General features: G+C 45.6%; 1 protein-coding gene across 1 annotated transcript in view; it reads left to right on the top strand.

Annotated features, from left to right (window-relative positions):
• Positions 1–26,853, top strand: part of VSIG10 (V-set and immunoglobulin domain containing 10) — a 147,126-nt gene that overhangs the window by 72,273 nt on the left and 48,000 nt on the right. The window contains exon 2 of the mRNA XM_078667111.1: positions 1,524–1,811. Coding sequence (XP_078523237.1) covers positions 1,524–1,811 — 288 coding nt within the window. The remainder of the gene's footprint in view (positions 1–1,523; positions 1,812–26,853) is intronic.

A 26,853-nucleotide genomic window follows, 5' to 3' on the forward strand; every position in this document is an offset into this window, starting at 1 on the left:
CTGAGTGCTCACAGGGAAATGTATTGTAAAATTGACAAAAAGTCAAAGGACTCGGGTTAAACTTGCCCCACCTGCATTTCGGTTGGTGAATGCGCCTGCTGCGGCGGCGGTCTTTAGACGAATCGTAACAGTTTTGAATGCCCTGCAGTTTGCAATTGTTTCACTGGTCAAAAGTGGGTAAAATTTGTCACATGGAACTGATCAATGTTAATACCGATTTTTACCAAGTTTGACTCAATGTATAAAGGCAGGGGACCAACATCCGGAGGAGAGACCATTTTCCCACAATTCCAATTTTTCTTCACAAGGTATTTTTACTGTATCGGTAACTTCCAAATTACGTCCTCTCATGTTTTCCAACAGCCAGTCCTGGCCTTCTCACCACCAGTCACAACATTCTGGTTCTTGCAGGTTTGCTTTTAATATTGTGATTAAGGAGTTAAAAAAATACAGAATGCAGAGAAGCTAAAAATCCAAGTCTGCATGTAAGTGGCCCAGGTGAACCTTGGATACTTAGCAGAAATGTTTATTTCCCGTATAAGAAAGTCTTTGCAGGATTTTGAATGAGTTAGAAGCGGTTTTAAGATAGCAACATATACATGAATGAATGAGCGGACGACATAGAAGAAACCATATAGTTCTTGGTGCTAAATCGGAGGCAAGGGTATTTGTGCAGCAGGCGCAGTGGCACTGGGGATCCGGGGTGTGAGCGACCCACCACTGTACCTCACTTATGGCTGTGTTTTACTACGGAGGCAGTGGAAGGGGGTGCCCATTTATTATTTCTTGCGGTAGATCATGCTTGATAACCAGAAGGCCACTCTTGAAACGTGTGGCATTCAGCCACAACTTCAATTTGCTGGCCTCACTAAATCACCAGCAAGTGGCTAAAGTCCCAGGATTGTCGACTGTGCTAATCCGCAAAGCAAAGGTGATGTTTAATGCGGGCCCTCTCAGTGCAAGAGCACTGTTCTCACGCTGAAGGTCGCCTCTCAAGAAGAATGTGGTTCTTCGGGTTTGGCTTCTTTTCAAGTATCGCTCCTAGCTGGGAAAATTGACCAAAGAATGGATGTTTTTCTAGATTTACTGGTAAAGTAGGTTTACTCAGACGAGCATTCGCACCTGGGCAATGGATAACAACACCACTGTAGGAGTATGATTTAATATGTGCTCAAAACTCACAACACTCAGTCTTCTCATCTTAAAAGGAAGGACAATATTTCGGAAAAATATGCTTATTTAAAATACTCTTTTATGATTACTTCGATATTGTTGAAAGGACCTAGGGATAGGTCTGCTGGAATGTTTTTCATTAAACCTTGTTTTTTACCAACTGTGTTTGGCTACTTTATGATAGCCTATATCTGTTTAGTTAGAAGAAAAAATTGCCAAAATGTGGTAATTTCTTGGTTTTATCTACTTTTATAGGACCTAGAGTGAGTACGTATGTTTAGCCCTAGTGCAATTTAACAACAACAAAGTTATCTTTTCAGCCATTAATCGATATTTGTCTCTTCCTCTAGGGTCAAAAGTAGACATAATCGTGGGAGAAGTTGGTGGAAATGTGACTCTGCCCTGTAGAAACGTGTCCCTTGGAACCGACAAGGTGGATTGGTTTAAAATCGGCAATGATCATCCTGTCTTGTCAGTGTCCTGGCCTAGGTGGAATGTGCGCTTTGAGTGGGGAAATCAGAGCTCTCTGCAAATTAAGGAGCTTCGGCTAGAGGATGAAGGGAACTACACATGTGTGCTGGCAAATAAGGTGTTGGACTCTGCAAACCCCCAGCCACAGATCCAACTTCTACTTACTTGTGAGTACGGTCAGCTTGGAGGTGATGAAGTCTGTGTGTTAATGTAGCTTTACGAAGAGATTCGTGTTGGGTATTGAGAGTTTTAGTGTAGGCATGTTATTGCTGTGTGTGTGTGTGTGTGTGTGTGTGTGCTTTTGAAGTTTTTTTCTTAATGCTGCATCAAAAGAACGCTTGTAATTGCAACCCCTTTTTTGTGACATTTCCAGGAAGTGCTAGTCGCCTTAATACACTATTGAGTTGTTCCTCATTTGGCTTTCGAGAGGAGTTTTTTAGGGATCTCGATCTTGAAGTGGGAGAGCACTGGAGAGTTAACGCACTACGTACAGGGGATCTTTGAGGCTTTGGATTCCATGCAGGGGCTTGGAAAAGGACCCTTCTGTAGAAAAATACAAACTGGGGGGCACTACCAACCAGAATATAAGATCCTTAATTATTGCCCGGCGATGTCGCCTCTTGAACCCACAAAGAAGTTAAACTATTGAAGAGGCAGGCGCTGGAGACTGGAAGGCAGGAAACAAGGTTTTTATTCGCTCCGGAGGAGAACACAACGAAAACGGACAGAAGGTATCGTTCTGAGGTGCTCTAACTGCATCCCTGAGGCCTGGCCTCTTATACACAAGTTTTATCTCTTTATTACATGTAACACATTCTCGTTGATACTTTGATGTACGGAAAGACATCCTCAGAATCCCCCCTTCCCAGCCCGTTCCCATGCAAGGTTACAGTGGAAGTCCCCGCCCCGTTCACAACAGGTGATGATCATCGCGCAGCTGGGTATTCCGCCGATTCACGGAGTGTGCGGGTTTCGATCGGATCTCGTGGGATGGGGGGAGGCTTTGATCATCTCGGGGGTCCTTTGAGGAGGGAAGCTTCCTATTGTATCGGGAGGGGCAAGAGATTGGTATCGGCAGAGCTAGGTGTCGGCCTGGGAACGGGGAAGACAAACGGGCACACGGGGAAAAGGGGTTTGCATCAAAAGGGCCGGAGGTCATGACGGGGAAGCAGGGAGGTGTCGCGCTGGGAACAGGATGAGGGCCTGGGGCAGAGCAGCGCCGAAGAGGGGTTTATGACTCAAGGCAGGTGCAAGCAGGGGGGGTTGCCAGCGAAGTTAGGAGAGAGAGAGACGCGCTGGCTCTCGGCGAGAGCAGGGAAGCCATGGTGTCCAAAATGGCGGCTGTTTTATGCGCACAAAAGGTTTAAGGAGAGCAAGAGGGCGCCGATAATGTTGACGGTTTTCAGCCTAACTTTTAACAGTCCTCCCTTTTCAACATATCTAGCCAACTTGCTTACTCAATGTCAATTCTCATCAAATTCCTAACTTCGGTATCATATAATGCCCTCATATGTTCGCTTCCAATGTCCACAGTTTTGGGAAAAATACAACTCGCACATAAAGAACACATAGGTGGCAAACATTGAATTCCTAAGCATAGGCCACATATTACAACTACGGGAATCAGGATAATGGTGAGCAATCTCCAGCCCCAGCTTTTGACGGTGTCCCAGAACCAACCACCAAGCGACCATTCTTCTTGCTCTTGGTGAACTTCCGAAGAGAGTCTGTGAAGATGTTCGATGGCTTTGTACACTGAGGGTGAGTTGTCCGGTATGTATGTACAACAGCTGGCCCCAATAATGCGGCATGCTCCTCCACGGTCCGCCAGAACCACATCTAGAACGAGGTGGTTCTGAAGAGCCACCAAACGGACCGCTTGGAGCTCGGCAGTGTTGTTGGCAAAGATGCCCGCTGTGATGTTCATGGTTGTCTCGACTGCCTGAGTCAAATGTCGGATGGCACGGCTGTTTGCCATCGGGCCCCAGAGGGGGACGAGTCCTTTCATAGCATCGAGGAACTGTGCTCCTGTTGAGTCGGCTTGCTCAACGTCTTTTGCTCGTTTTTGTCTGTGGTGATTCGCTGGGGCCACATAAGTTGGAGGAAGGACGAAGGAGATGTAGCAAGTGCCCCCCCAGCCTTTGGGGAGCCAGGTGTAGGCCTTCGTGCCACAGATGAAATACATGTTTGGGGATGACACAAAGGAAGGTGGATCCGTGGAGTCCAAAGTTCTGGTAAAGCGGCAAGCGCTGTGACCCACCAGCTGTGTCCCAAGTCCTTCTACACACATGTGGCCTGTGACGTTGATGACCGTCAGGGCCACAGTCAGAGTGGCAGCCGTTCGTTTCCGCAGATAGGAGAAGGTGGGTCTGGTTGGATTGTTGAACACCTGCATTTCGATTCGTTCTTTGGCCGGAATGTCCATTTGGATTGAGTCGCTGGGGGTCAGCGGGCAGAAGTGTGTCTTTGTCTTGTTTCGCCCGGCCCCATGAGAAGAATGTGCTGCAGCTCTGCTGGAGGTGGCATTTCCCGTATAGCTCTCTTGCAGGAGGATCAGCCAGGCAAGGCAGGAGCCGTGGACGGAGAAGGGTGAAGGGATGAATGGTATTGAATGTCCAGTGGCATGGGGTAGCAACCCACAGATCCAGCAGTTGGTGGCGTTGGTGGCAAGATTGTGCTGGTGAAGTAGCTGCACGAAAGAGTTGTTCCAAAACTCCTTTCGCCTCTCTCTTAGTTGAGGAGAGAGCGAAATTAGATAATGTTCCTTCATGGTGGTAGGCTGAGCAGTGGTTAGGAATGTTTCGTGAGCAGGTGCGTGTTCTTCCATAATCCAGAGCGTAGTCATGAGGAGAAAACAGAGGAGGATTACGATGAAGAGTGCAATTGTCTTTGAGCTATGGAGTCTGTCTGTTCTCGGATTTCTGTAGTGGGTATTTCCTGTTGTCTCAGTCGGCTTCTTGTTTGGCGCTTCCATCATCTTCTTATCTGGCGCTTCCATCATCTTCGTCTTCAAGGTGCTCGGTAGTGGGCAGGACCACAGACTTAGTTTTAGCTTCTCTCCAGGTAACCCTTGGTAGTTTGGGTCACCGTTCTGAGATTCTTTAACCTAGTCCGTGGCCTACTTAGCCGAAGCTCCCTCCTTTCGACGCAGGAAATACCCTTCTCGAGATGGCACAGTGGGGTCAGGATGTTTTGAAAGTTCAAGTGTCTCTGTGTCAGGATAGCAGTTCAACGATGGTCGGTCCTGGTTCAGGAGCTCTTCTTGGGTGTTGACGGTGTCTGTCGTGGCCAGGGTTGGAGAGACCTTTTTGCAGTGATGGGCGTGCAGCCAGTGTTTCTTCCCCTCCACTCGAAGTGCGGTCCGAGTGGTGATCAGCACTTGCCAGGGGCCCGTCCACCGGGGTTCCAAACTCTTTGATCGCTGAAAGTTTCGGATCAGCACGAAGTCCCCCGGCTGGATGGCGTGACCCGGACCCCTGGAAGCATCGGGGATGGCCTGCTGCACCTGCTGATGAAGGACAGACAAAGTTTCAGTCAATTTGTACAGATAATCAGACATTAGGACATCCGGAACGTCATGAATGGACGTTGGTTTCGGGGCAGACCAGACGCTCATGGGTCGACCGAAGACAACTTCATAAGGGGTTAAGTGATGTCGGGTGGGGGTAGAGCGCATCGATAGCAATGCCAATGGGAGGGCGTCTGGCCATTTCAGGCCCGTCGTAGCCACTATTTTGGCCAGTTTAAGCTTTAGTGTGGCGTTGTGGCGTTCGACAAGCCCAGCAGATTGAGGGTGGAAGACTGCGTGGAATTTCTGTTTGATACCCAGCCCATTTAGGATGAGCTGGATAACGTTGGCTACAAAGTGGGGGCCATTATCACTCCATAAAACACGACAGAGGCCATAACGGGGGAAAAACTCCTTTAACAGGACCTTTGCAGTGGCCATAGCGGTGTTGTCACGGGTTGGATATGCTTCCACCCATTTGCTAAATGCGCACACCACGACAAGTACATATTTCAGGCCTTGGCATCTGTCTAGCTGGATGTAGTCCATCTGCAGGACTTCAAATGGGTGGTTTGGGACCCCAAATCCCCCCCGGGGTACTACAGTTCCCTTCCCGGGGTTGTGTTGCAGGCATATTAAGCATTGTTGGACCAGGCGTTTGGCGGAATCTGGGATCTTGTCATTGTGCCAAACCCTGGAGACAAGTTCGATCATGGGGGCTGATCCTATGTGGGCAGGGGAGTGTGCCATGGTTAATATGGGAATCAAGTATGAATCAGGTAGCAACCATCTGTTCGTGTCTTTTGTCCGCCAGCAGCCTTCATCGTCTTTCAATCCCACCCGTGCCCATTCAGTCAATTCGTGTTGTGTGCTAGCCGTTTGTATGTCTCTAATTGTGTCCTTGGCGTCAGTCCAGTTTTCTGCTTGTGACCTGGTCACGTACATACGTGTTGTCGTTCTATTTTCAGCTGTCGTTCGGGCGGTGATGTCGGCTAGTGCATTTCCCTGTCCAATAATGTCTGTCACCTTCTTGTGTGCCTGGCATTTGATAACGGCAAGTTTGTTGGGGAGGAGGACAGCTTCGATTAAGGCGGAGACTAAATCCCCGTGCAAAATGGGTGTGCCGTGTGAGGTCAAGTATCCTCTCTCCCTCCAGAGGAGCCCAAAATGGTGAACCACCCCGAAGGCATACTGGCTGTCGGTGTAAATGTTCGCCGTGGTTCCTGTTGCCAGGATGCAGGCTCTCGTCAAAGCAATCAGTTCCGCTGCCTGGGCAGATCGCTGGGTGATGCGGGCTGTTTCTACTACAGTTCGAGCCGTGGTGACTGCATAGGCAGCGGAAGTGGTACCATCGGAGAGTTTGATGCAAGAACCGTCCACCCACAACTCCCCGTCGGGGTCAGGGAAAGCTGTGTCTCTGAGATCGACCCTACTCCTGGTCTGTTCGTCCGTAAGAGTCACGCAGTCATGTACGGGGTGCACATTGGGGTCGTTCTCTGGCAAGGGTAACAGAGTTGCTGGGTTCAGTGTGGTGCATCTTTTCAGGGTGATATGGGGGGCAAGCAAGGTTAGTTCGTATCCAGTCAGTCGTGCACTCGTCAGATGTTGCGTCTTGGTTTGGTTCAGGAGGGTGTCGACTGCATGGGGTACCAGTACCGTGAGGGAATTCGAGAGTACAATCCCCTCACTCTGTCGGATAGAGACTGCAGCAGCAGCTACAGCTCGAAGGCAGGCAGGCAAGGCTCTGGCGACAGGGTCAAGAGTGGCAGAGAAGTAAGCGCACGGTCGTTGCTTAGGACCGATGGCCTGGGTCAGGACAGATAAAGCGCACCCCTCCCTTTCGTGAGTGTAAAGGGAGAAGGGCTTTCTGTAATCAGGGGTACCCAGGACAGGGGCTGAGCAAAGGGCATCTCGTAGTTCTGTGAAGGAGGTTTGACACTCGGGAGTCCAAGGGAGTGGGAAAGGGACGTCTTTGTTTAGGAGAGAGAGCAGTGGTTTTACAACGAGGCTGAAGTTTGGCAACCATTGTCGGCAGAAGGAGGTGAGGCCTAATAGGGAGCGAACCTGCTTCTGGGTTTTAGGGACAGGGGTGTCTAGAATGGTCTGGATTCGATCAGGGGTGAGTTTCCTTCCATCTTTGGACAGAAGGTGGCCTAGGTAAGTGACCTGGGGTAGGCAGAATTGCAACTTCTTCTTGGAGACCTTGTGGCCATTTTCCGCAAGGAAGTGCAAGAGTTGAATGGTGGCGGTAACCGCTAGAGGGGTGGTGTCGGCTGCCAAAAGGATGTCATCGACATATTGTACCAACACCACCCCGTCGGGTAACCGGACTTGGTCTAGTTGCCTTTTGAGGGCCTGGCTGTAGATGCTAGGGCTCTCCGTGTAGCCTTGAGGGGCTCGGCAAAACCTATATGAGCGGGATTTTAGGGTAAAGCCGAAGAGATATCGGCTGTCTGGGTGGATGGGGATGGAGAAGAATGCGTTCTTGAGGTCGATGACGGAAAAGGTGGTGGCAGTGGATGGAATCAAGGTCAGGATGGTGGTGATGTCTGAGACCACAGGGTACTGGGGTACCACCACTTTGTTGATCTCTCGGAGGTCGATGATGAAACGGTATGCTTTCTCATCTCCCTCTCCCTGCTTCTTGATAATGGGCAAGATAGGGCTGTTGCAAACGTTGCTAACCACTTCCTCTACCACTCCTGCGTCTATCAGTGACTGGATAATCATCACCAATGCCTTCTCGCCCTCTGGCGATATCCGATATTGTGGGAGTTTTGGGAGTGTTGCGTCTGGTCGGACAGTAATGTGCACTGGGTCAATTAACATACGCCCTACGTCCGAATCCGCTTTGGCCCACAGATACGGAGGTAGGGTGTCAAGCAGGGACGCGTCGACGTCGGTGATGGAAAACATGTGTCGGGGGGAACAATGTTTAAGCAGAACGGGGTTGTCGTAAAGAAACACTCGAACTCCGTCTTGAGAACACCTAATCGTCGCTCGGAAGTGTTTCAGTAAGTCAAGTCCCATAATGGCGTCAGGGCTATTGGAGGAAAGCAAGAACGTGGTGTCGGTGGTGTTGTTTTCTACGTCAAAGAGAATCGGGGCAGACAAAGGGTTGGTGGAGGGCGTTCCATCGAAACCTGTCGATGTTATGAGTGAGCCAGACAAGGGTGCCCTTGGAATCAGTCGTTTAGATAACGCACTACGTGTTGCGCCAGTGTCTACCAGAAATGGAGACTTGGTACCCAGGACCTTAGCAGTGACATAAGGGCCCTGCTGGTCAACATAGAGCTCGACTGGATCCCTCCCTCGCCCTTGGCTGTCCTATGCAAAGGTGTGAGCGTCGTCATAGTCAGATTGTTGATATTGGTTCTGTCTGGGTCGATCGAACGTATTCGGTCTGCTTGATCTGTCATTAGTCGCGTCATTTGGGGGCCCTCGTTGTGGTCCCTTAGGTCTCGGTCCGTTTGCTACATCCCTGGGGTCTCTGTTCCTGATCATTTCCAGGAGAACTGGGCACTGGGATTTCCAATGGCCAGTCCCTTTGCAGAAAGCGCACTGGTCATCTCTAAGGTCTGTGCGTCCACTGTAGGGAGTCAGAGTGCGGTCCTGGGGAAATGCAGTCTTAGGGACGTTTGTCTGGTAGTTTCCCCGGTATTGGTCTCGTCCTATAGTCACCCCTTGCAGTTTGGCAATCATCACCCTCTCTTTTAAGTCTTTCTTCTTTTTCTCTGTCGCCCTATCGTTTTCATTTTTCTGATGCTCATAATATTGGGCCATTTGGAGAATCGCTGTAGGTTTGGAGGCTGCCCAACTACTCTCGCTGGCCTGTAGTTTCTGGGAGATGTCCAATGATAGGCCCTTAACATAATTCTGGACAAACAGATGGTGTCCGGTTGCAGTGGTCATGTCCTGGCCGCTGTAATCGGAGAACACCGTTTCAAACCGGGAGAAGTATTCCGATACATCCTCCTGGGGTTTTTGGCGACAGGCTGTTACTATCGACCAGTCCACTTTCTTTTCTGGGATTAGGGTTTTTAATTTCTCTACAATTTTATCTGGGAGGTCTAGAATGGATTTCAACGGCTTTTGTCCTGGTCCCCGTTGTTTGTCCAAGTCATCGAGTTGTGGCCAGGTATGTCCGAACAGCTCAAGGTGGTCGACTTTCCGGATTTGCTTCCACACATCAGCTGGTAGACATAACCCGAAGAACAAGTCGATGTCAGCCAGGGTCATGATAGTTGAACCCAGGGCTGTACCCAATTCAGTATAGAAGGCAGTGGGGTTTTTACGTAGGTCGGGTAGAGATTTCCGGAATGTCAGTATCTCTTGCCGGTCCCATGGCTGGTAGACCCAGTTGTATACTACCCTTCCCTTTGCATCTTGGTTGTTTGCATCATCGTGAGTCCCTGTACCTCGAGGGGGAACCCAGTAAGGGGCAGCCTCACGTATCGGCATCATGGTGTTAGATTGCTCGGTTGGTGGTTCGGTCACTACGGGGGCCGCGGATTTAGCTCCCGGCTTTCGTTCAGTGAGGTGGCGGAAAACCTCAAGCGTACGCGTAAGGAGGTCCGACACATCACACTCGCCCTCATCCCCGATATCGACCTTCCGGTACAGAGTCCTTAGGCTCTCGGGACCTTTGTCTTGATATCGGTCCTCGTATGCATTCAAGACATGATAACACAGTCGTACGGTAAAATGTCGCCTGTGACTCCCTGTATACGAGCTGAACATATCTGTGATGTACTCTTCATCATCCTTCCTTTCTACCAGTGTCCTTGCTATTTTGTCGATCCCCGCTCGCTCATCTTTGTCTAGCCTGTTTGTTCTTGCAAGGCCAGCCCCTCGAGTCTCATGCTCGTCTAACGTTGTCGTTGATGCGGGTTTTAATACAAGGGGTTCGGCTGGCACAGAGGCCGTTGGGGCCGACGCTGTGGCGGTACCTTCGTTTGTACCTGGGGGTGGCGCGTGCTGCGCCAAGGGTTGAGAAGGGGCATATGGAGGGGGCATGTAGATGATAGGGGGACCTAACAGCAGGTCCTCATTGGCTTGTCGTTTCGAGGGTAAATCAGGGTAGAGCATGGAGGGGGTTCTAACCGGACACTGGCTTGGCGTTTCCCTTTCTAGTTTCTGTTTAGCTTTCTCTCTTTCCTCTATCTCCTTTTTTAGTTTCTGAGCAGCTAGGTGGGCTGCTTTTTGCAGCTCTTTTTCCAACCTACTCTCAGTTTTCTTTTTACGCTGTTCAGTTTCTTTTCGCCACATGCCGAAGCTATCAAGCATAGTAGGTGTTGTCTTGTTTTTACCTAGGGCAGTTTCTAGCGTTTTTATTTTATCATCATCGAAGGATCCTATCAGGGGCCATTGACTTTCTTGACCCTGTTTTGTATATTTATGCCATAGTTTACTATAGGCAATAGCGGTCAATCCATGCTTCATGAACATGTCCTTATTAGGGGTGCCTTCCAGTGGGGCTGGATGGTCCATCTCTAATAAGCGGTCCGGGCTAAACAGGCTACCAATCAGTGGGGAGAAGACAGACATGACGGCTCGTAACGAGGGACTAAAAAAAGTCAGCACTGCCTATCTTATCACTAGGTGCAAAGACTAGACAGAATATTTCTATTCTACGTTGTTTGCAGGCAGTGAATACCTCATGGATCACAATAACCAAAGACCAATAAATAACAATGGGGAGAATGAGTAGGTCCGCAAAGATCTGCGTTACCTACCTTTTTCACTATCTGCAAAAAGGGTGGTCTCTTCCCTGTTTGCAGACAGGGAATCTCCAGGAAACAATAATTTTGCGAACAACAGTTCAGGTTTCAAGCAATTATAGGGTGGGGGAGAAAAAATAAGCACGGCTGCTACCCTACCTATCCTCCACTGCTTGCAAAGAGAGAGACCTTTGTTTCTCCGTTTGCAGACAGTGAATCCCTCATAGATCAAGATAACAAAAGACCGATAAATAACAATGGGGAGAATGAGTAGGTCCGCAAAGATCTGCGTTACCTACCCTTTTCACCATCTGCAAAAAGGGTGGTCTCTTCCCTGTTTGCAGACAGGGAATCTCCAGGAAACAATAGTTTGTGAACAACAGCTCAGTTTCAGGTGATTATTGAGTGGGGGAGAAAAATAAGCACGGTTGTCTGCCCTACCTATCCTCCACTGCTTGCAAAGAGAGAGCCTGTTGTTTCTCCGTTTGCAGACAGTGAATCTCCAAATAAACAAAAAGAGCAATACTAGTATTTAACAATCAAGCAATTTTTTTTCGCAATTTGTCGTGGTAACACGACCTTACCCGGACCGCATGGACAGTTTCCTGACTTCCGAATCCAGCGCCCGATCGTCCTCTCTTCTTCGTTATCCTCGCGGCACTCCTGATGGTTCCCAGTCAGGACCGTAGATCACTCGAGAGAGGTCTGTTCGGAACCAGTGAAGTTCGGATGATCGGCTGTCAGACGAGGGTCTATCGGACAGACGCGTTCCCGATCGTTGCAGTCGTTCACTTTGTCGTCAGGACCTCTCCCACTGGATCCATGGGTCGCTGATGGGCCCCACGCTTGGGACGCCAATTGTAGAAAAATACAAACTGGGGGGCACTACCAACCAGAATATAAGATCCTTAATTATTGCCCGGCGATGTCGCCTCTTGAACCCACAAAGAAGTTAAACTATTGAAGAGGCAGGCGCTGGAGACTGGAAGGCAGGAAACAAGGTTTTTATTCGCTCCGGAGGAGAACACAACGAAAACGGACAGAAGGTATCGTTCTGAGGTGCTCTAACTGCATCCCTGAGGCCTGGCCTCTTATACACAAGTTTTATCTCTTTATTACATGTAACACATTCTCGTTGATACTTTGATGTACGGAAAGACATCCTCAGAATCCCCCCTTCCCAGCCCGTTCCCATGCAAGGTTACAGTGGAAGTCCCCGCCCCGTTCACAACAGGTGATGATCATCGCGCAGCTGGGTATTCCGCCGATTCACGGAGTGTGCGGGTTTCGATCGGATCTCGTGGGATGGGGGGAGGCTTTGATCATCTCGGGGGTCCTTTGAGGAGGGAAGCTTCCTATTGTATCGGGAGGGGCAAGAGATTGGTATCGGCAGAGCTAGGTGTCGGCCTGGGAACGGGGAAGACAAACGGGCACACGGGGAAAAGGGGTTTGCATCAAAAGGGCCGGAGGTCATGACGGGGAAGCAGGGAGGTGTCGCGCTGGGAACAGGATGAGGGCCTGGGGCAGAGCAGCGCCGAAGAGGGGTTTATGACTCAAGGCAGGTGCAAGCAGGGGGGGTTGCCAGCGAAGTTAGGAGAGAGAGAGACGCGCTGGCTCTCGGCGAGAGCAGGGAAGCCATGGTGTCCAAAATGGCGGCTGTTTTATGCGCACAAAAGGTTTAAGGAGAGCAAGAGGGCGCCGATAATGTTGACGGTTTTCAGCCTAACTTTTAACACTTCTGAGCTGTCCACCATCCGCAACAACTCTTCAAAGTTAGATGGAGGCACTTAGTCCATCTGTAATATTATTTTCATTGCTTTCTCCCAGGGAGTGTGTGTGGGAATCCCTTACACATGCCGAAGCAATTTTGTTGAATGATATCACCCTAAGTAGAAGATTTCTGAGGAGTCTGAGATTTGCTATGACTTGAAGGCAATGAACAAGGTACCTGCAGGGAGAAGAAGCCACACTTGTCCTCTGGTACCCCACCACAGGTAACTAGCTAATAGACATTACCTAACTGAAGATGCATTAAGAAACACATTTTGCATTTATAGCTATTTAATTAGAAAAAGACGAGTTATAAAAAAATTAAATAAAAGATAAACAATGATACTCTTCCCTGACCCTTGGCATTGTCACCTTCCCCATGCAGGCCCACAACTTATCACTAATCTTGAAGCCAAATCAGGAGATCAAGGTGCACAAGCGCGGGTGACTGATGACAGTTGATTTAGGGAATGTTGTCTCAAACTCTTAAACAGGGTGGACAGAGGAGGAGTCTTAACCACGCATTCCTTTATCACGCATGCCTTTACCATGCAATTTCGGGGGTAAAGGCATGAATGGTAAAGGGGTTTATCTACTAAGTTCACCACTACTCCGACCCCCACCCTAGGGTACAGACCCGCTACCTGACCCCCTGCCCTGAGGCACAAAATCTTTCCACCCGACCCCCTTCTGCGCTGTCTCTAAAACTAACCCATGTCCGGCTCTAGGGCGGTGCGACCGTTGCCACTGCACCGGGAGCAGACTTAGGGATGGGGCGCCATGTCTGCAAGTATACTATCATTTTAAAAGCAGCTGCTGCCACCTTCCTTGCCTCCAGCAACTTTCAGGCATTAATAAAAATGTCATGATAATTCCAGTGACTAGTGTTCTTCCTGTAGAGAAACAGGAGTTTTGTCTAGTGGAAGTTTTGAATCATCCTAAGATAGCGGGGAGGGTTAATATGCCTGCTGCAAGGAACATGTACCATGCAGATAAAACATGCATACAATGTAAATAGGTCAGTGGGTTGCTGCTTTTGTCACAGAGATACTTTTGTTACTTGATGTTTATAAGTTAAAATCCTAAAATAAAAGAGTGAGCTATTAACGGTCATCAAAGAGCTGCGTGCAAACTGCAAGGTATATATTAGAGCTATATGTTTTTTTTGTCTAGCCTTACATTAGGATATAAATCAAATCTTATTATTAAAGAGAACCCCTAACAATGGTGTTACATTTTAACTTCTGAATTTGTGCTTTTCCAGACTATCCTGCCTCCCAGTATGGATGACATATGACTCCTACACCTTGTAGTCCTCTGTTTTATGTAACAGTTCTATACACTGATTTACACACATATGATTAATTATCTCTTTGCAATGTGTGCGTGATGTAAAAAGCTCTGACGCCTTACACTGGTATAAAATTAAATGAATCTGATAAAGAGTGGTTATGGAGACGTGAGGGGCACAGTTGCATGTTGGTACTGAGGGAATCCGTGAAAGAGATGGTCATTGGGGGGCGCCAACAAACCTTGTCGCACAGGGCGCCACCAGTGCTAAAGTCGGCCCTGCCAACCCCTTCCATTGCCCTTAGGAATAAACCCCTAACCCCTAATTAAAAAAACTAGCCAGGCCACCCATGAGCTCTAAAAACGAAGCCACCTTCTCCTCAGGCCTAAAAACTACCACAACTACCCATTCCTCTCCCCCTGCCCTGAGGCTTAAACATTGCCCCTTTACTCACACTACCCGACCCCCTCCACCGGTGCGCTGTTTCAAAAACAACCCCAACTGTTCCACTGCCAGTGAGCCTAAAACCCTGAAAAATATTCTACACGACCCCCTCCCCCAACAGCCCTAAAAACGACCCTTAACCCCCCCCAGCCCTGAAAACTACCCAACCCCCTGCCCTGAAAACTAACCGACCCACCCCTGTCCTGAAAACTACCTGACCCCACCAATCCTGAAAACTACCCCCCAGCCCCACTTACCTCACCTCGTCCCCTGGCTCTGCTCCTGCCAGGTTCCTGCTTCTGTCGAGCAGCAGCTAGACCGTGCACTGCCTTAACCACGCATGTTCATGGTTAAAACACGGTGTTCGAACTGTTTCCCATAAAGAGCATGCACTGCCAACCATTTTCAACTAACTAGTGACACTATTGGAAATTAGGGCAAACAACACAGAATATCACAATTAAAACATCCATATTTCTACTTCCAGTGCATAATGAAAGCCAAAAATCCGTTCTTGGTGAAAGAAGCAAGTAAAAGTAAATTTCTCCTGCTGGACTACAATCAAAATGTCTGATATTCAAGTGTAGGAGACACTGGCAGGGTAGATTCTGAGGAATACACTGCATGTTTTCAGGTGTGGCCGGCACAGGTAAGGGCAGTGGGGTGTGGTCAGGTCGACCGATGATGGGATAGGTGGGATAAAATAAATAAAAACCACTTACCTTGCGTGATTTTGAAAACGCAACCCTCGTTTTCCAGAGGTTAAAGAGGCTTCCCCCTGTGCGAGCAGAAATCATGATTGGTGGAATCTCAGCACAGAGACAGACTCCAGCTCTGCACAGGGTTCTGTCTGAAAGTCTTTTTAGGGTTCTGTCCACTGAATAGTGACTGGCCTGCCCCACCACAGCTAATCAGAGGAGGCCAGAGCTGAAATTGTTCCTCATGTTGATTTTTTGATCATCTATCATCCGTTTTGTTGGGCACAGTGGAATTGTGTGTCAATCTGGGCTTTGCATTAAGTCACCGATCGCTTTTCATGGCATCTTGGCAACAAAGAACACAGAGAGGGGAATCCCAATGTCAAATCAAAAGGCACAACATAGGCCTGAACTTGCAGGGGAAACATGGATAAGTATCGAGAGACTACTAGCAGTCAAGCACTCATGCAATTTGACTCCACCGTAAACGCTACAGAAGCCACTCGGGGTTATCACTCTCTTCTTTTTGATATTTCGAGTATCGATGATGGCCTTATCTAGCATCTGGATAGCCTAGATGAGCCTTCCTGTTGTCTGCAGGTAGGCTATAAGTTCTACATGAACATGTACAAATGAGCTAGTGAATTCAGGTTGCATGCAAGACACGGCTCACAGCAATGGCAGTGAAATAGTCTCTCTCTTTTTTTCTGCTACAACAGAGAACATAAGTACGTGGGCTCCGGATGAATTATATCTAGGGCCTGGGAGCTCATCCAGCACAGAGTAGCTGCAGACACAGACCTTATTGATAATAGTAGCCTCTGACATCAAAGCTGTTCTGCGAAGGAAAGTGGTTGGGCACTCATTTTCTCCATTTGTGAAACATCCAACTTGCACATTAAATGAAATTGATCCAGATAATCAATGTTTTTGTCTCCATGGAACCTTAATCCCTCTCCTCAAGAAGAGGAGGATCATTCCCTGTTTGCTCCATGTCACCGATACTGACATTGGGGACTTCCTCAGCACCTAGAAAGGGTACTTGCTCAATGTCCATAGGTCCGTTCAATATAACAGACGTAAAGGTTGATGATCTACATAAGAATACTATATGCGAGCATGAGGTATAGTACTATGATGTTAATCATACACAATCGGAGTTACTTGACATTTTGGTGACATTTGGTAAAACAAATTGCCAAGTTTGAAACAAAGCCTGATGTTTCAATTTCCATAAGGAAGATCACCAGTGTCTTATGGTTACTATGGCCATCTTGAGAAAAGTGAAGCACAACCATGTAAGGAAATTTTACACAAAGTAAGCAATTCATAAACAAACTGAGAGATAAGAAAAGTGATACTAGCAAAGTGCTGACTTTATTTATGCTCTAGCAAGAGCAAAATCATGTAATGTCCATAGGAGAGCACAAAGTCAGACTGGCGGGAAACAATGATTTTGTGTAGCCCCTTAGACCTTTGTTTCCACAGGACGGACACCAGTTTCACTGCAAGTGGGCTCCTGGTCAGACAATCCATTTACAATGCACATAGTCTCCATGTTGCACAAATCTACGGTACCATGGTCTCACTGCACCCCACATATCATGGGGGTAGAACACAGTTATACTAGACTGCACATATTTTATATGCAAGGATACAGGTAACAATATCTGTGCCTAAACTATGATCAGCTGCCACCAACCATCAGTCGCCTCATAGCTGGGTATCAAAGGGTAGTATCCTCCCCAAGAACTACAGCATCCTTAAAGTCAGAGCCTGAACTGAAAGCCCTACAAACATGGATCTCCACAGTTTATCTAACGCTTTGCCCTAACACAGACCAAGTGTGTTCTCTTTATTGGAGGAATCCTCAAGCGCATCATTAAGGATTTGTTCAACAATACGAACGTGTACAGCTTCACCCCAATCTTTTCATCCTTTGCTAAATCTCTGGAATTCCTCATTGACCCCTCTCTGTCCTCCAAGGATCATATCAAGAACAAATCTCAAACGAGACGATTCCAGCTTAAGTTAATGTGCAAAACTAAGACAATGCTTCCTCATGGAAATTTCCTGTCAAAGACCTCCTGATATTACACATTGATAGAGGCACTCTTTGCTTACTGGTCTTCAAAGTCCTCAGTGATATACATGGAGTTTGCTCATGAGTGAAGGATGTGCCACCCACAGAAGTCACAGCTCCGCAAAACCACCTTGTTATTACCAGTCTGTAGGGTTTGCCAAGGAGTGTAGGGGGTGTAAACCAAGAAAGGCTCACCTTCCAGGAGCTAGGTATTCGATATACATAGGGGCACATGCATCAAACTTCATTTTAGTGATTACCAAATAGCGATTTTTAAGAAATCGCAATTTGGTAATCGCAAAATGCAATGCATCAAAACAGGGTGCAAATAGCGCTTCTCTAATTGCGATTCCTTAAGATTCGCAATTAGGGAATCGCTATTTGCAATTGCGACTCCATTTTTTCGTATGGCCTCAAGGCCCATAGGTGGGAATGGTCATCCATTGCCTGAAATTGAGATGAACTAATTGGTTATCGCAAATTAGGTAATGCACAGGCAAGGGTGCCTAAGGCCTCCCTGAGGCGCCCCAGACAAAAGAATGTGCACAGGTAAGGCACACAAATGCCTTAGGGGCATGTGTGTGCCACATGGCACTTTGAAAAATGCAGTTTTGTGCATTGTTCAAAGTATGCACATAGTTAACATCAACTTCAAATTGATGTTAATTAGCGTTTCCTAAATGCAAAGTTGCAAGATATTGCAATTACCTAAATTGTGAATCCAAAACCTTTCATGCATAGCAAAAGGCCATTTTGCGAACACAAACAGACGATTTTTGCGACTCGCACTGTTTGCAATGGCAAAATTGCCTGATGAATGTGCCACTGAGTATGGTAAAGGGATGCACTAGAGTAGTATCTTGTCGTCCCTCAGTGGGTCAGACCAAGAAATGGAACTGGTGGAGGTCAGGGTGGAATTTTAGGAAGGCTATCCCAAAGCTGTTCCTGGCCATAAAAGGCGCCTTAATCAGATGCCTCAGTTTGAAAAGTCTAAACGGAGTGACACAATAAGCTAGAAACTGGGAGGGATAATGGTGTGCAAGGCTGCAGGCACATGACCCAGAATGGGGTCATTCAGAAGCAAGTACTGAAGAGTAAAAACTTTGCGTAGTTCGGTGCAGGCAGAAATGAAGGCAGTAGAGAAGGCATAAAAGTTATCGTTCAGTACTAATGGGGAGCAGGTGAGGAAATGACGCAGTAAGTAGCTAAGACAGAAAGGTAAATGCGCCATCCAACAAGAATACAAAAAACAAAATGCAAATAAACAAAGCCAAAATGTACACACGTATTGATACAGTCCGCTCTGAAATTATTTGAACCAGGCAATAATGGCGGCTTCTTTAATTATATACTTTCTTTCCACTTAGATCACTACATGTTTTTCCAGTTCTGTTTTTCCGATTTTTTTTTTCGTTGAGAAAACCTTTGTGTGTGAACTGCACAAAAACCAAACTTGATGAAACCGGTTCTGGCAACCGGTTTTCATCAAACTGGTTTCAATTAATTTTTCAACTCGTATGCCATTCTCCAGGTTGTCAGAACTATTCTGAGCCTTTACACCCTCCTGTTTGTTCTTGTATTCTTGATTTAATTTTCTTCCTCCATCTATTTACCCACACCACCCACTACTGCCTGATGTGACTTTTCATTGTGTCTCTATATAAGGGGAAATTCCCCTGTATCTCCCATTTTTTTGGGGGGAGGGACCTGAGCTTTCACTCCGTATCGCATGCCCCCAAACTGTGCACACAGGAAGGGAGATTCTTGCTACTACTTTCCCCCTGGTCTTAAAACAAGACTGTCTCCTTTCAACTTTTCTTCTCTCTTTTACCTCCTTTTCACATCTTCTGTTTACGTTGCTTGTTTTTCTTTTTCATCTTGTATGAGTTCTCAGCTGTTTCTGCTTTCTCCTTTCAAGTCATCTTCTGCTTTTTCCTTCTGGGTCACGGACGACATTAAAAAAACTGATGCAACTCTTTCATTTTAACTAATTATTCTGACAATTCCTAATATTATAGGAATTTTAAGATATTTTTAATATATTTTATATTATATCGAATCCAGGATTCTAACTTAAGTGTGATATATTTTTTCCTCATCATTTTTAAGAATGTCCTGGAAATGGCTTTTCCTCGTAAAGTCAAATTCCAAAAATGATGTTTCATCAGCCTGGTTGCGTTAGGATGGTGTTCTCCGTTGGTAATTCGTCGGTATGTGATAGAAGCGGAGAATGCAGTTGAATATGATATTGTTTTTTTTATCATTTTATGGCAGGGCACACAGGAAATATTCTGCATACCTCTTTAATTTCAATAAAAAAAGTAGAACAAGAGTCTATTAACATTCTACTCTCTATATAATTTCCTGTCTGGCAGCCATGTTCCTTCTTTGTTGCTGCTCACAGCTCAGACATGTTCTGATTTTATTAAGCTCATATGGGTTTGAAGGAGAGAAGTGATGAAAGTGTCTGAAAGTTGGTTGTATAGCATATGGATGATGAGTAAAGTATAAAATTAGACTAGATTAGGCTGAATGTATTACATTTATTATTTTTATAGGTGAATGTTAGGTTGAGATTAGTTGTAGTTACGCTTTACAGGCCGCGGGTTGTACACTGCGAGCGGTTTATATATTAATGATATATATATATATTTTTGGCTTAGAGGAATTTTGAAATATGTTTAACCTCTACTTGGTGTTGGAGGTGTGTTAAAAAGAAAACGTTACATGTGCCGGTACTGTTTTTTTGGTGCGGGTACAGAGAATGCGAAAGTTTTAAAAAGCAATGCTCGAGCGTATTCAGAGCTACACAAGCGAGCAAATATGAGGGCACGCGCATGCAGGCATAACCCCTACTATATCTGACTCTGACTGTTGCCAGTGTTCGGAGTGGGGGGAAGAAGAGACAAGCACAAGCAGTGCAGGGTTTCCTCTGCGTCTGACTGAGGTCAGAACGGAGATTAGGTAATAAAGTTAGAAATAAAGTTTTGTGCCTACCTTGTTCATGCGCTTAGCCATGGATTTGAGTGCAAGTCTATTTGAACAAGCGGGTTGCCAATGAAGCGTCAGAAGACGCAACAGCCATTTTGAATTGGGTAAAGGTAGTTATCTACTTTTACTATCTTGGTGGCCATCTTTTGGGGAAAGAAAGATTGTTCGTTTTTATAGCCCTGCATTTTATTAGCTGGTGATTTAAGAGTTGGCATTTTTAAAAAGTCTATTTTAGAAGATATTAGAATATTTATATTGGTTATTTGGATAAATTTGACAGTATGAATACCAATAGTATTGTTGAGAGGAGTGTGATGAACAGAGTACAAGACTGTGTAAGGCTGTTTCTGCATTGGCAACACAGTTGGGGTAGTGAATAGATGGTTGCATGGGAAAATTAGAAGGAAGATTTGGAAACAGAATAGAGGATGAGCAATTTTGGAAGTGGTCGGAAAATGACCAATAAGTGGAAGTATATTCACAGAGAAAAGGTCAATAGGGAAAAAGGGGTCTTTAATCAGAAAGGCGAATAGAGAGCAACTATAATAGAGTTGGATGGTAAGGCTATATAAGCTGCTAAATGGACACAGATCAATAATTTGTGATGAGTCTTCCAGTAGTGGAGCCATTGTGATTTCATGCTCATCCAACTTTAAAGACTCTGAGGAGGAGGCGACAGAAAGGAAAAGGGTTACAAAGGAGAAAAGTGAGAAAGATGAATTGTATCAGGTTAAAGATCTGATATGGGATATCTTGTTTGACCCACATATAATTCAGCGCCGCTCTCTCCTCAGTGGGCACCAGCTAAGCATTTAGCGCAGTATGTTGCGTTCTGGATTAGGTGAGAAATGCCTAAAAAGGTTAGAACTAGGCTGTTCAGAGTGCCCAAGACCTTCTCTGGCTAACAAGGTGGCGTATGCACCTGAGTTAGATGCTAAGATGATTAAAAAAATTATAAGTCTGGTAGGGATCCCAGACATGGTTTTGATAAACGTCTGAAGGGCTGTCAGGATTGCCTACATGATGTTTTTGGACCTTTGACCAAAATATTCGATTTATGTGAAGAGGCTTCCCTGCAGGAGACTGCAGTGGATGTGCTGGAGCTGCGGCAATGGGACCAAAGAGCAGTGTATTTGTTAGGAAACACAAGTGCTGCATTATGTGCAGAGCGCAGGAAGAGTCTATTAATGAAAATAGACCCAAAATCAGCTGAACTGGCAAGCAAGGAGTCCGGTCTAGATGCCAAAGTTTTTTAAAGAAAGGGCTCGCTATGCAGGGGCATTTAACTCTATTCAAAAAGTTCAGAAAGACATTCGGAAGGTTTTTGGAGGGACTGGGAGAATGCTGGGTAGATTCCCCGGCTGTAGTTTTGGAATCACAAGAAGATCCTTTTTTACTTGGAAATAAACCCAGTGGGTATCTGACCTATGGATTCAATACATCCTGCATCTGTCAACAGAGGCAGAGGGGAAGAGGAAGATATAGAGGAGAGAGAAGGACAAGACACTAAGTTATGTTTGGGAAAAGGCCCATTGTGTATTGTGGAAAAGTTGGGTGGCAGACTCCCCCATTTTTTTAGACAGATGTAAAGCGATAACTTCAGATCCTTGGTTATTACAGACGGTGGATGTTATCGATTAGATTTTGTGGAGGATCCAATTCAAATAAGGCGACCAAGAGCATTGCGTTTTTCAAAAAAGGAAGAAAAGATGGTAGATTGGGAAGTACAGAAGTTAGAAAGGAAGGGCGCCATAGAAAGAGCAGACTATGTTTCAGCAGGGTTGGTGAGCAACCTTTTTCTTGTAGAGAAAAAGGACAAGGGCATGATAACTGTGATAGATTAAAAGGAGTTGAACGATTGGGTGTAATACAATCACTTCAAAATGAAAGGGATTCATATGTTGAGGGATATCTTGAGGAAAGGAGACTGGTTGACAGGGTTAGATCTGAAGAATGCATATTTGACAGTCCCATCATGTTACGAACAAAGGAATTATCTGAAGTTTTTATGGAAAGGGATTATGTGGAGATTCAAAAGTCTCCTTTTTGGTTTGACGTCGGCTCCTTGGTGTTTCACAAAGATGATGAGACCTCGCTTGGTAATGGATGAGAATAGTGCAGTTGATAGTGTATTTGGGCGATATCCTAATTATGTCACAGAGCAGAGAGTTAGCTGTGGAGCATAGAATGCTTGCGGCTCATGTGTTAGAGGATCTAAGTGTTGTAATAAACAGGGAAAAATCATATCTGAAAACCACACAGGAGACCATGTTTTGGGGTTTTCAGATTTGGACGTTGGATTGTATATTGAGATTGTCCATAGAAAAGGTAAAGAAGATTCGCAAGGATATTTGGAGAATGTTGATATGCGAGTAGACAACTTTGAGACAAATAGCCAGGCTATTAGGTCTGTTGTCTGCTTCCATTCAGGTGGTTTTCCCAACTGCTCTGCATTATCGAGCTCTGCAGAGATGGAAGACAAGGTTCTTGCACAGAGGACTGAGATACTCACAGGAAGTACAGATAGATGGAAAGACAACAGAGGAATTAAAATGGTGGTTGGACAATTTCGAAGCATGGAATGGATGGGCCATTTTCGGTCCTACACCGGATGTAGTGATAGAATTGGATGCCAGTCTTCTGAGCTGGGGAGCCAAATGTGGCTCATTGATGACAGGGGAGAAATGGACAGGTCAAGAAAAGGAGATGCACATCAATTATCTAGAATTGTTGGCAGGTTCCTTTGCGATTAAAAAGTTTTATCAGGGATCGTGTGAGATGTTGTGTTCCTTTAAGGATGGACATCTCTGCAGTATGTTATGCCTACAAGTTAGGGGGATCTCGGTCCATAGCTTTAGCAGATTTGGCAAGGGATTTTTGGCATTTTTCTCTGAGCAGGAACATCATGATTCAGGCTCATTAAACACCAGGAATGAACATTACGATAGCAGATTGAATTCGAGAGAGCTGAAGGATTTCAGCAATTGGAGAATGAGCAGGGAGGTGTCACGTTGATCAACGACAGATGGATCTATTTGCAAACAGAGTAAATGCTCAGATAAGCAGATTTTACAGTTGGAGACCAGGCCAAGAAGGGGAAGCAGTAGATGCGTTCATGCAGAATTTGAACACAATTTGGGGATATGCTTTTCCTCCTTTTGCTTTGATTCAGAGGGTATTATTGAAGGTGAAAAAAGAGGAAACAGAAGCGGTGTTGATAGCACCTTTTTGGTTGTCTCAGATTTGGTATCCAGATGTTGATAGCCAACCCAGTGCTTCTACCGAATATTCCAGATTTGTTAGTGAGTGCAGTGGGAGACAAGCACGAGTTGATTCTGCAGGGGCAGTTGTGGTTGATGGCTTCGTTGATTTTGGTAGAGCCTGGCATATGTCAGGGTTATCATTGATGGCTTTAAAACTCATGAAGGAATCATGGGCTCCAGGGACCTCCAAAGAGTGCAGGTTGGCCTGGAAGAGAAGGATTTGTTTGGGTGTTTTGAGGGGTATGGATCCTGTATCAGCACCTATGGTAGATGTGGCAAATTATTTAATGGAGGTTTTCTTAGAGGAAAGGTATTACAGTTCAGTGAACATTAATAGGTCAGCAATTTCTGCTGGCCATGAATGGATAGCTAGTTTACCAATAGGAAAGCATTATGTAGTGAAAAGATTGTTAAGTGTAAGGTTAAGGGCCCCTCCAGGACCTAAGTATTCGTCTTTGCCGGCAGTGGATGTTGTTCTGCAGAAGTTAGCAAGTTGGTTTGACAATGAGTTTCTAGATTTAAAAAGACTTTCTTTGAAATTGGTCTTGCTTCTTTGTCTAAGTTAATTTAGGAGGGTTTCGGATGTTAAGGCCTTAGAGGTCCCGGGACAAAGATATTTTCCGGTAGGGTGTTTGTTTCAATATTACTAAGACAATGAAGAGTATATCCCAAACAATTTTTTAGCCAAACTTGGATGAATGTAGAAAGTTGTGTGTGGTGAGATGTTTGCGTGAATATGAAAGAAGAACGTAGAGTTTTGAGGGACGTCATGACTGCACAACTGATAATTTCTTTCAGGAAACCTTACACAGCAGTGTCTACACCCACTTTGGTTAGGTGGGTGATGGAAGTTATGAAAGAGGCAGGAATAAATCATGCTAAATTTGTGGCACATTCTGCTAGATGGGCTTTGGCATCCAAAGCATATTTGTTAGGCGGTGGATTGACTGGTATTTTAGAGGCAGCAGTTTGGTCATCAGAATCAGCATTTAAGAAATGTTATTTCAAACCTGTTAATTGTGTGGTAAGGAATATTATGTCATGGTTTAAACATGCATAATATTGGCCGCCTAGCCTTGTCATGAAATTCAGAATTTCCACTTCTGAGGTGGGTAGAAAATCATGACTTTATTAAAGACACAGAGGCTATTATTATTTTCAGTAGAAGATTACACAAAATAAATAAGAAATGGTGGATAAAAGAGACGTTGTTCCAGTTGGTGGAGATTCGGTTATTTTATGAGTGGTTATCGTAGTTGGACAATTAAGCTTGTTTGCAGCAACAGAAGGAAGATGGCTGCCAGACAGGTAATTATATCGAGAGTGGAATGTTAATAGATTCTTATTCTAAGTTATTTTTATTACAATTAAAGAAGAATGCCTAATATCAGATTTTCTACACACCCCAGCTGTGGAAAATCTGAATTTTCCCTATATTTGTCTGGTGTTTGACATGGCACCAGCCTTGTCACCACGAGTACATTTTCTACCAATTATAATGGAACTTTTAGTGCGCTTGGGGACAAGAATAAATGGTGTGATGTATGCATAGTGACATTAAAGGGGCATTCCGATGATAAGATGCAAACATGCTTCTGAAGTATCGGTACAGAAGTGGTCACATTGTTAGTAGTCTACTTGATGCAATAAGTGGGCATGGAAATGACAAATAGAGCTAGGCCTTAAAACCATTTGATGTGTTTTTTTAAAAAAAAATGTATATAAATATCTTGCTGCTGTAAGCAGGGATTACAAACATCCATTGTTAGTTTTGTAGTGGATTAGTGAGATCTATTATTATAATACTAATTTACAGTTGTTCATGAAACCCACACTACCTAAAACACGATATTGTAGGAGGGTAGAAAATGTAGGTTAAGTGTCTTAATATGACTTTGGCAGTCTCGGAGCGGGTCTGCCACACCGCCGCCCCGTTCCAAGACCACCAAAGCCATAAAGAAACTCCCTTCAAAGTACAACTTTTAAAGTCTCTGACAGGCAGTTCTTTGGCGGTCCCACAGCGGTGCATTTGAAAAAGGCACCGCAATGGGAGCATCAATGAGAGCATCAAAGGCAGTTCCTGCAGGGCATGGACTGTCAAATCCATGCCCTGCAGGAACTGGGGGTGCATGCAGAAAGGTGGGGACAACATGAGCCCCCCTTGCATGCACCTCATGGTGCAGAGGCACAAGAGCTTGTAGGACTCTCTTTGTTTCCTCACCATCACACTTTTCATGGTGGTCGCACTGCCATAAAAAGTGTGGCTGTGAGGAAACTCGTAATATGGTTGACAGGACCACAGCGGCTCCACCAAGCATATTGCAGCCTTTAGACCACCGCAATACTGCCTGAGATCTCTGAACTCTGGCGGTTGTGGTGGTGCCAATGCAATCCGACCATCCAAGTTGTAATGGGGTGGTCAGACCGCCGGTATGGCAGTGCCCGCACCGTCACCGTGGCTATGGCGTCATAATAAGGCCCTAAATGTGAAGACCAGGCACAGTGTGAAAATGCTGTGTCTCAAATGGTGTAACATTGCAGTTAAAGCAGATTACATGATCAACCCTGTGAAGAAAGTGGAAAGTGATCATGGCAAGAGTACAGTGTACTATAGATCTGGGCATGGGAGGCAGTTGGTAAGTACCAAGGAGTGTCATGAAAGAAAGCCAACATTCATGCTATAGTGAAAAGGATAATTTTGCAAACATAAACAAATAAAGGGCAATTAAACTATGTAGTGAATAGCGAGAGTAGTGTAGAACGGATTTTGCATGTGAAAAAAGCTTTGATTAACAGAACCTTTTTTCCATACGTAAACATGTCTTACTCCTGAAAGTGAATAAGTAAGTTACACATAGGCCTGGAGTAAGGCCCTACTATTCGGCAGAAATACTATGTGAATTCAAAACTGCTCATAGAAAACCCTTTGTGAGTTGTGGAATTAGCTAAAGCACCCTTTATTGATCATCCCATCTAGTTTCTACTTTATAATCCCGAACCGTGGATGTTAGTCCTTAGGCCTGAATCAGTACTTAAAAATCCACAGCAAAGGTTTGCCGAGCCATCTATGCATGGTCCCTTCCAGTATTGCTAACTTCAGTACATAGCAAATACATTCTTTACCCTTAGGGTGAATTGGGCACAGTCCATTAAAACGAGCTGTGGATTGCTGCTTGTGCAAGAAGTATGTTGGTATAAGCTGTAAGCGATCTATCCCAACTCACAACTTAACACAGAAAATCCATAACCCATCAAAGCCGATCATCATGCAACACAAGTAGAATTGGCAGGGGTCTGTGAATGCCAACACTGGCTTACTGTCTGCCTACGCTGATGACACCCAGCTTGTTCTGACTCTTGATAAGAATCAATCTAATGCAGAATTGACATTGAAAGAATGCCTATCAGCAACTTTTAAACGGATGACACAAAATCACCTAA

This window comes from Lissotriton helveticus, chromosome 11 (assembly GCF_964261635.1).
Source record: "Lissotriton helveticus chromosome 11, aLisHel1.1, whole genome shotgun sequence".
Lineage (NCBI taxonomy): Eukaryota > Metazoa > Chordata > Amphibia > Caudata > Salamandridae > Lissotriton > Lissotriton helveticus.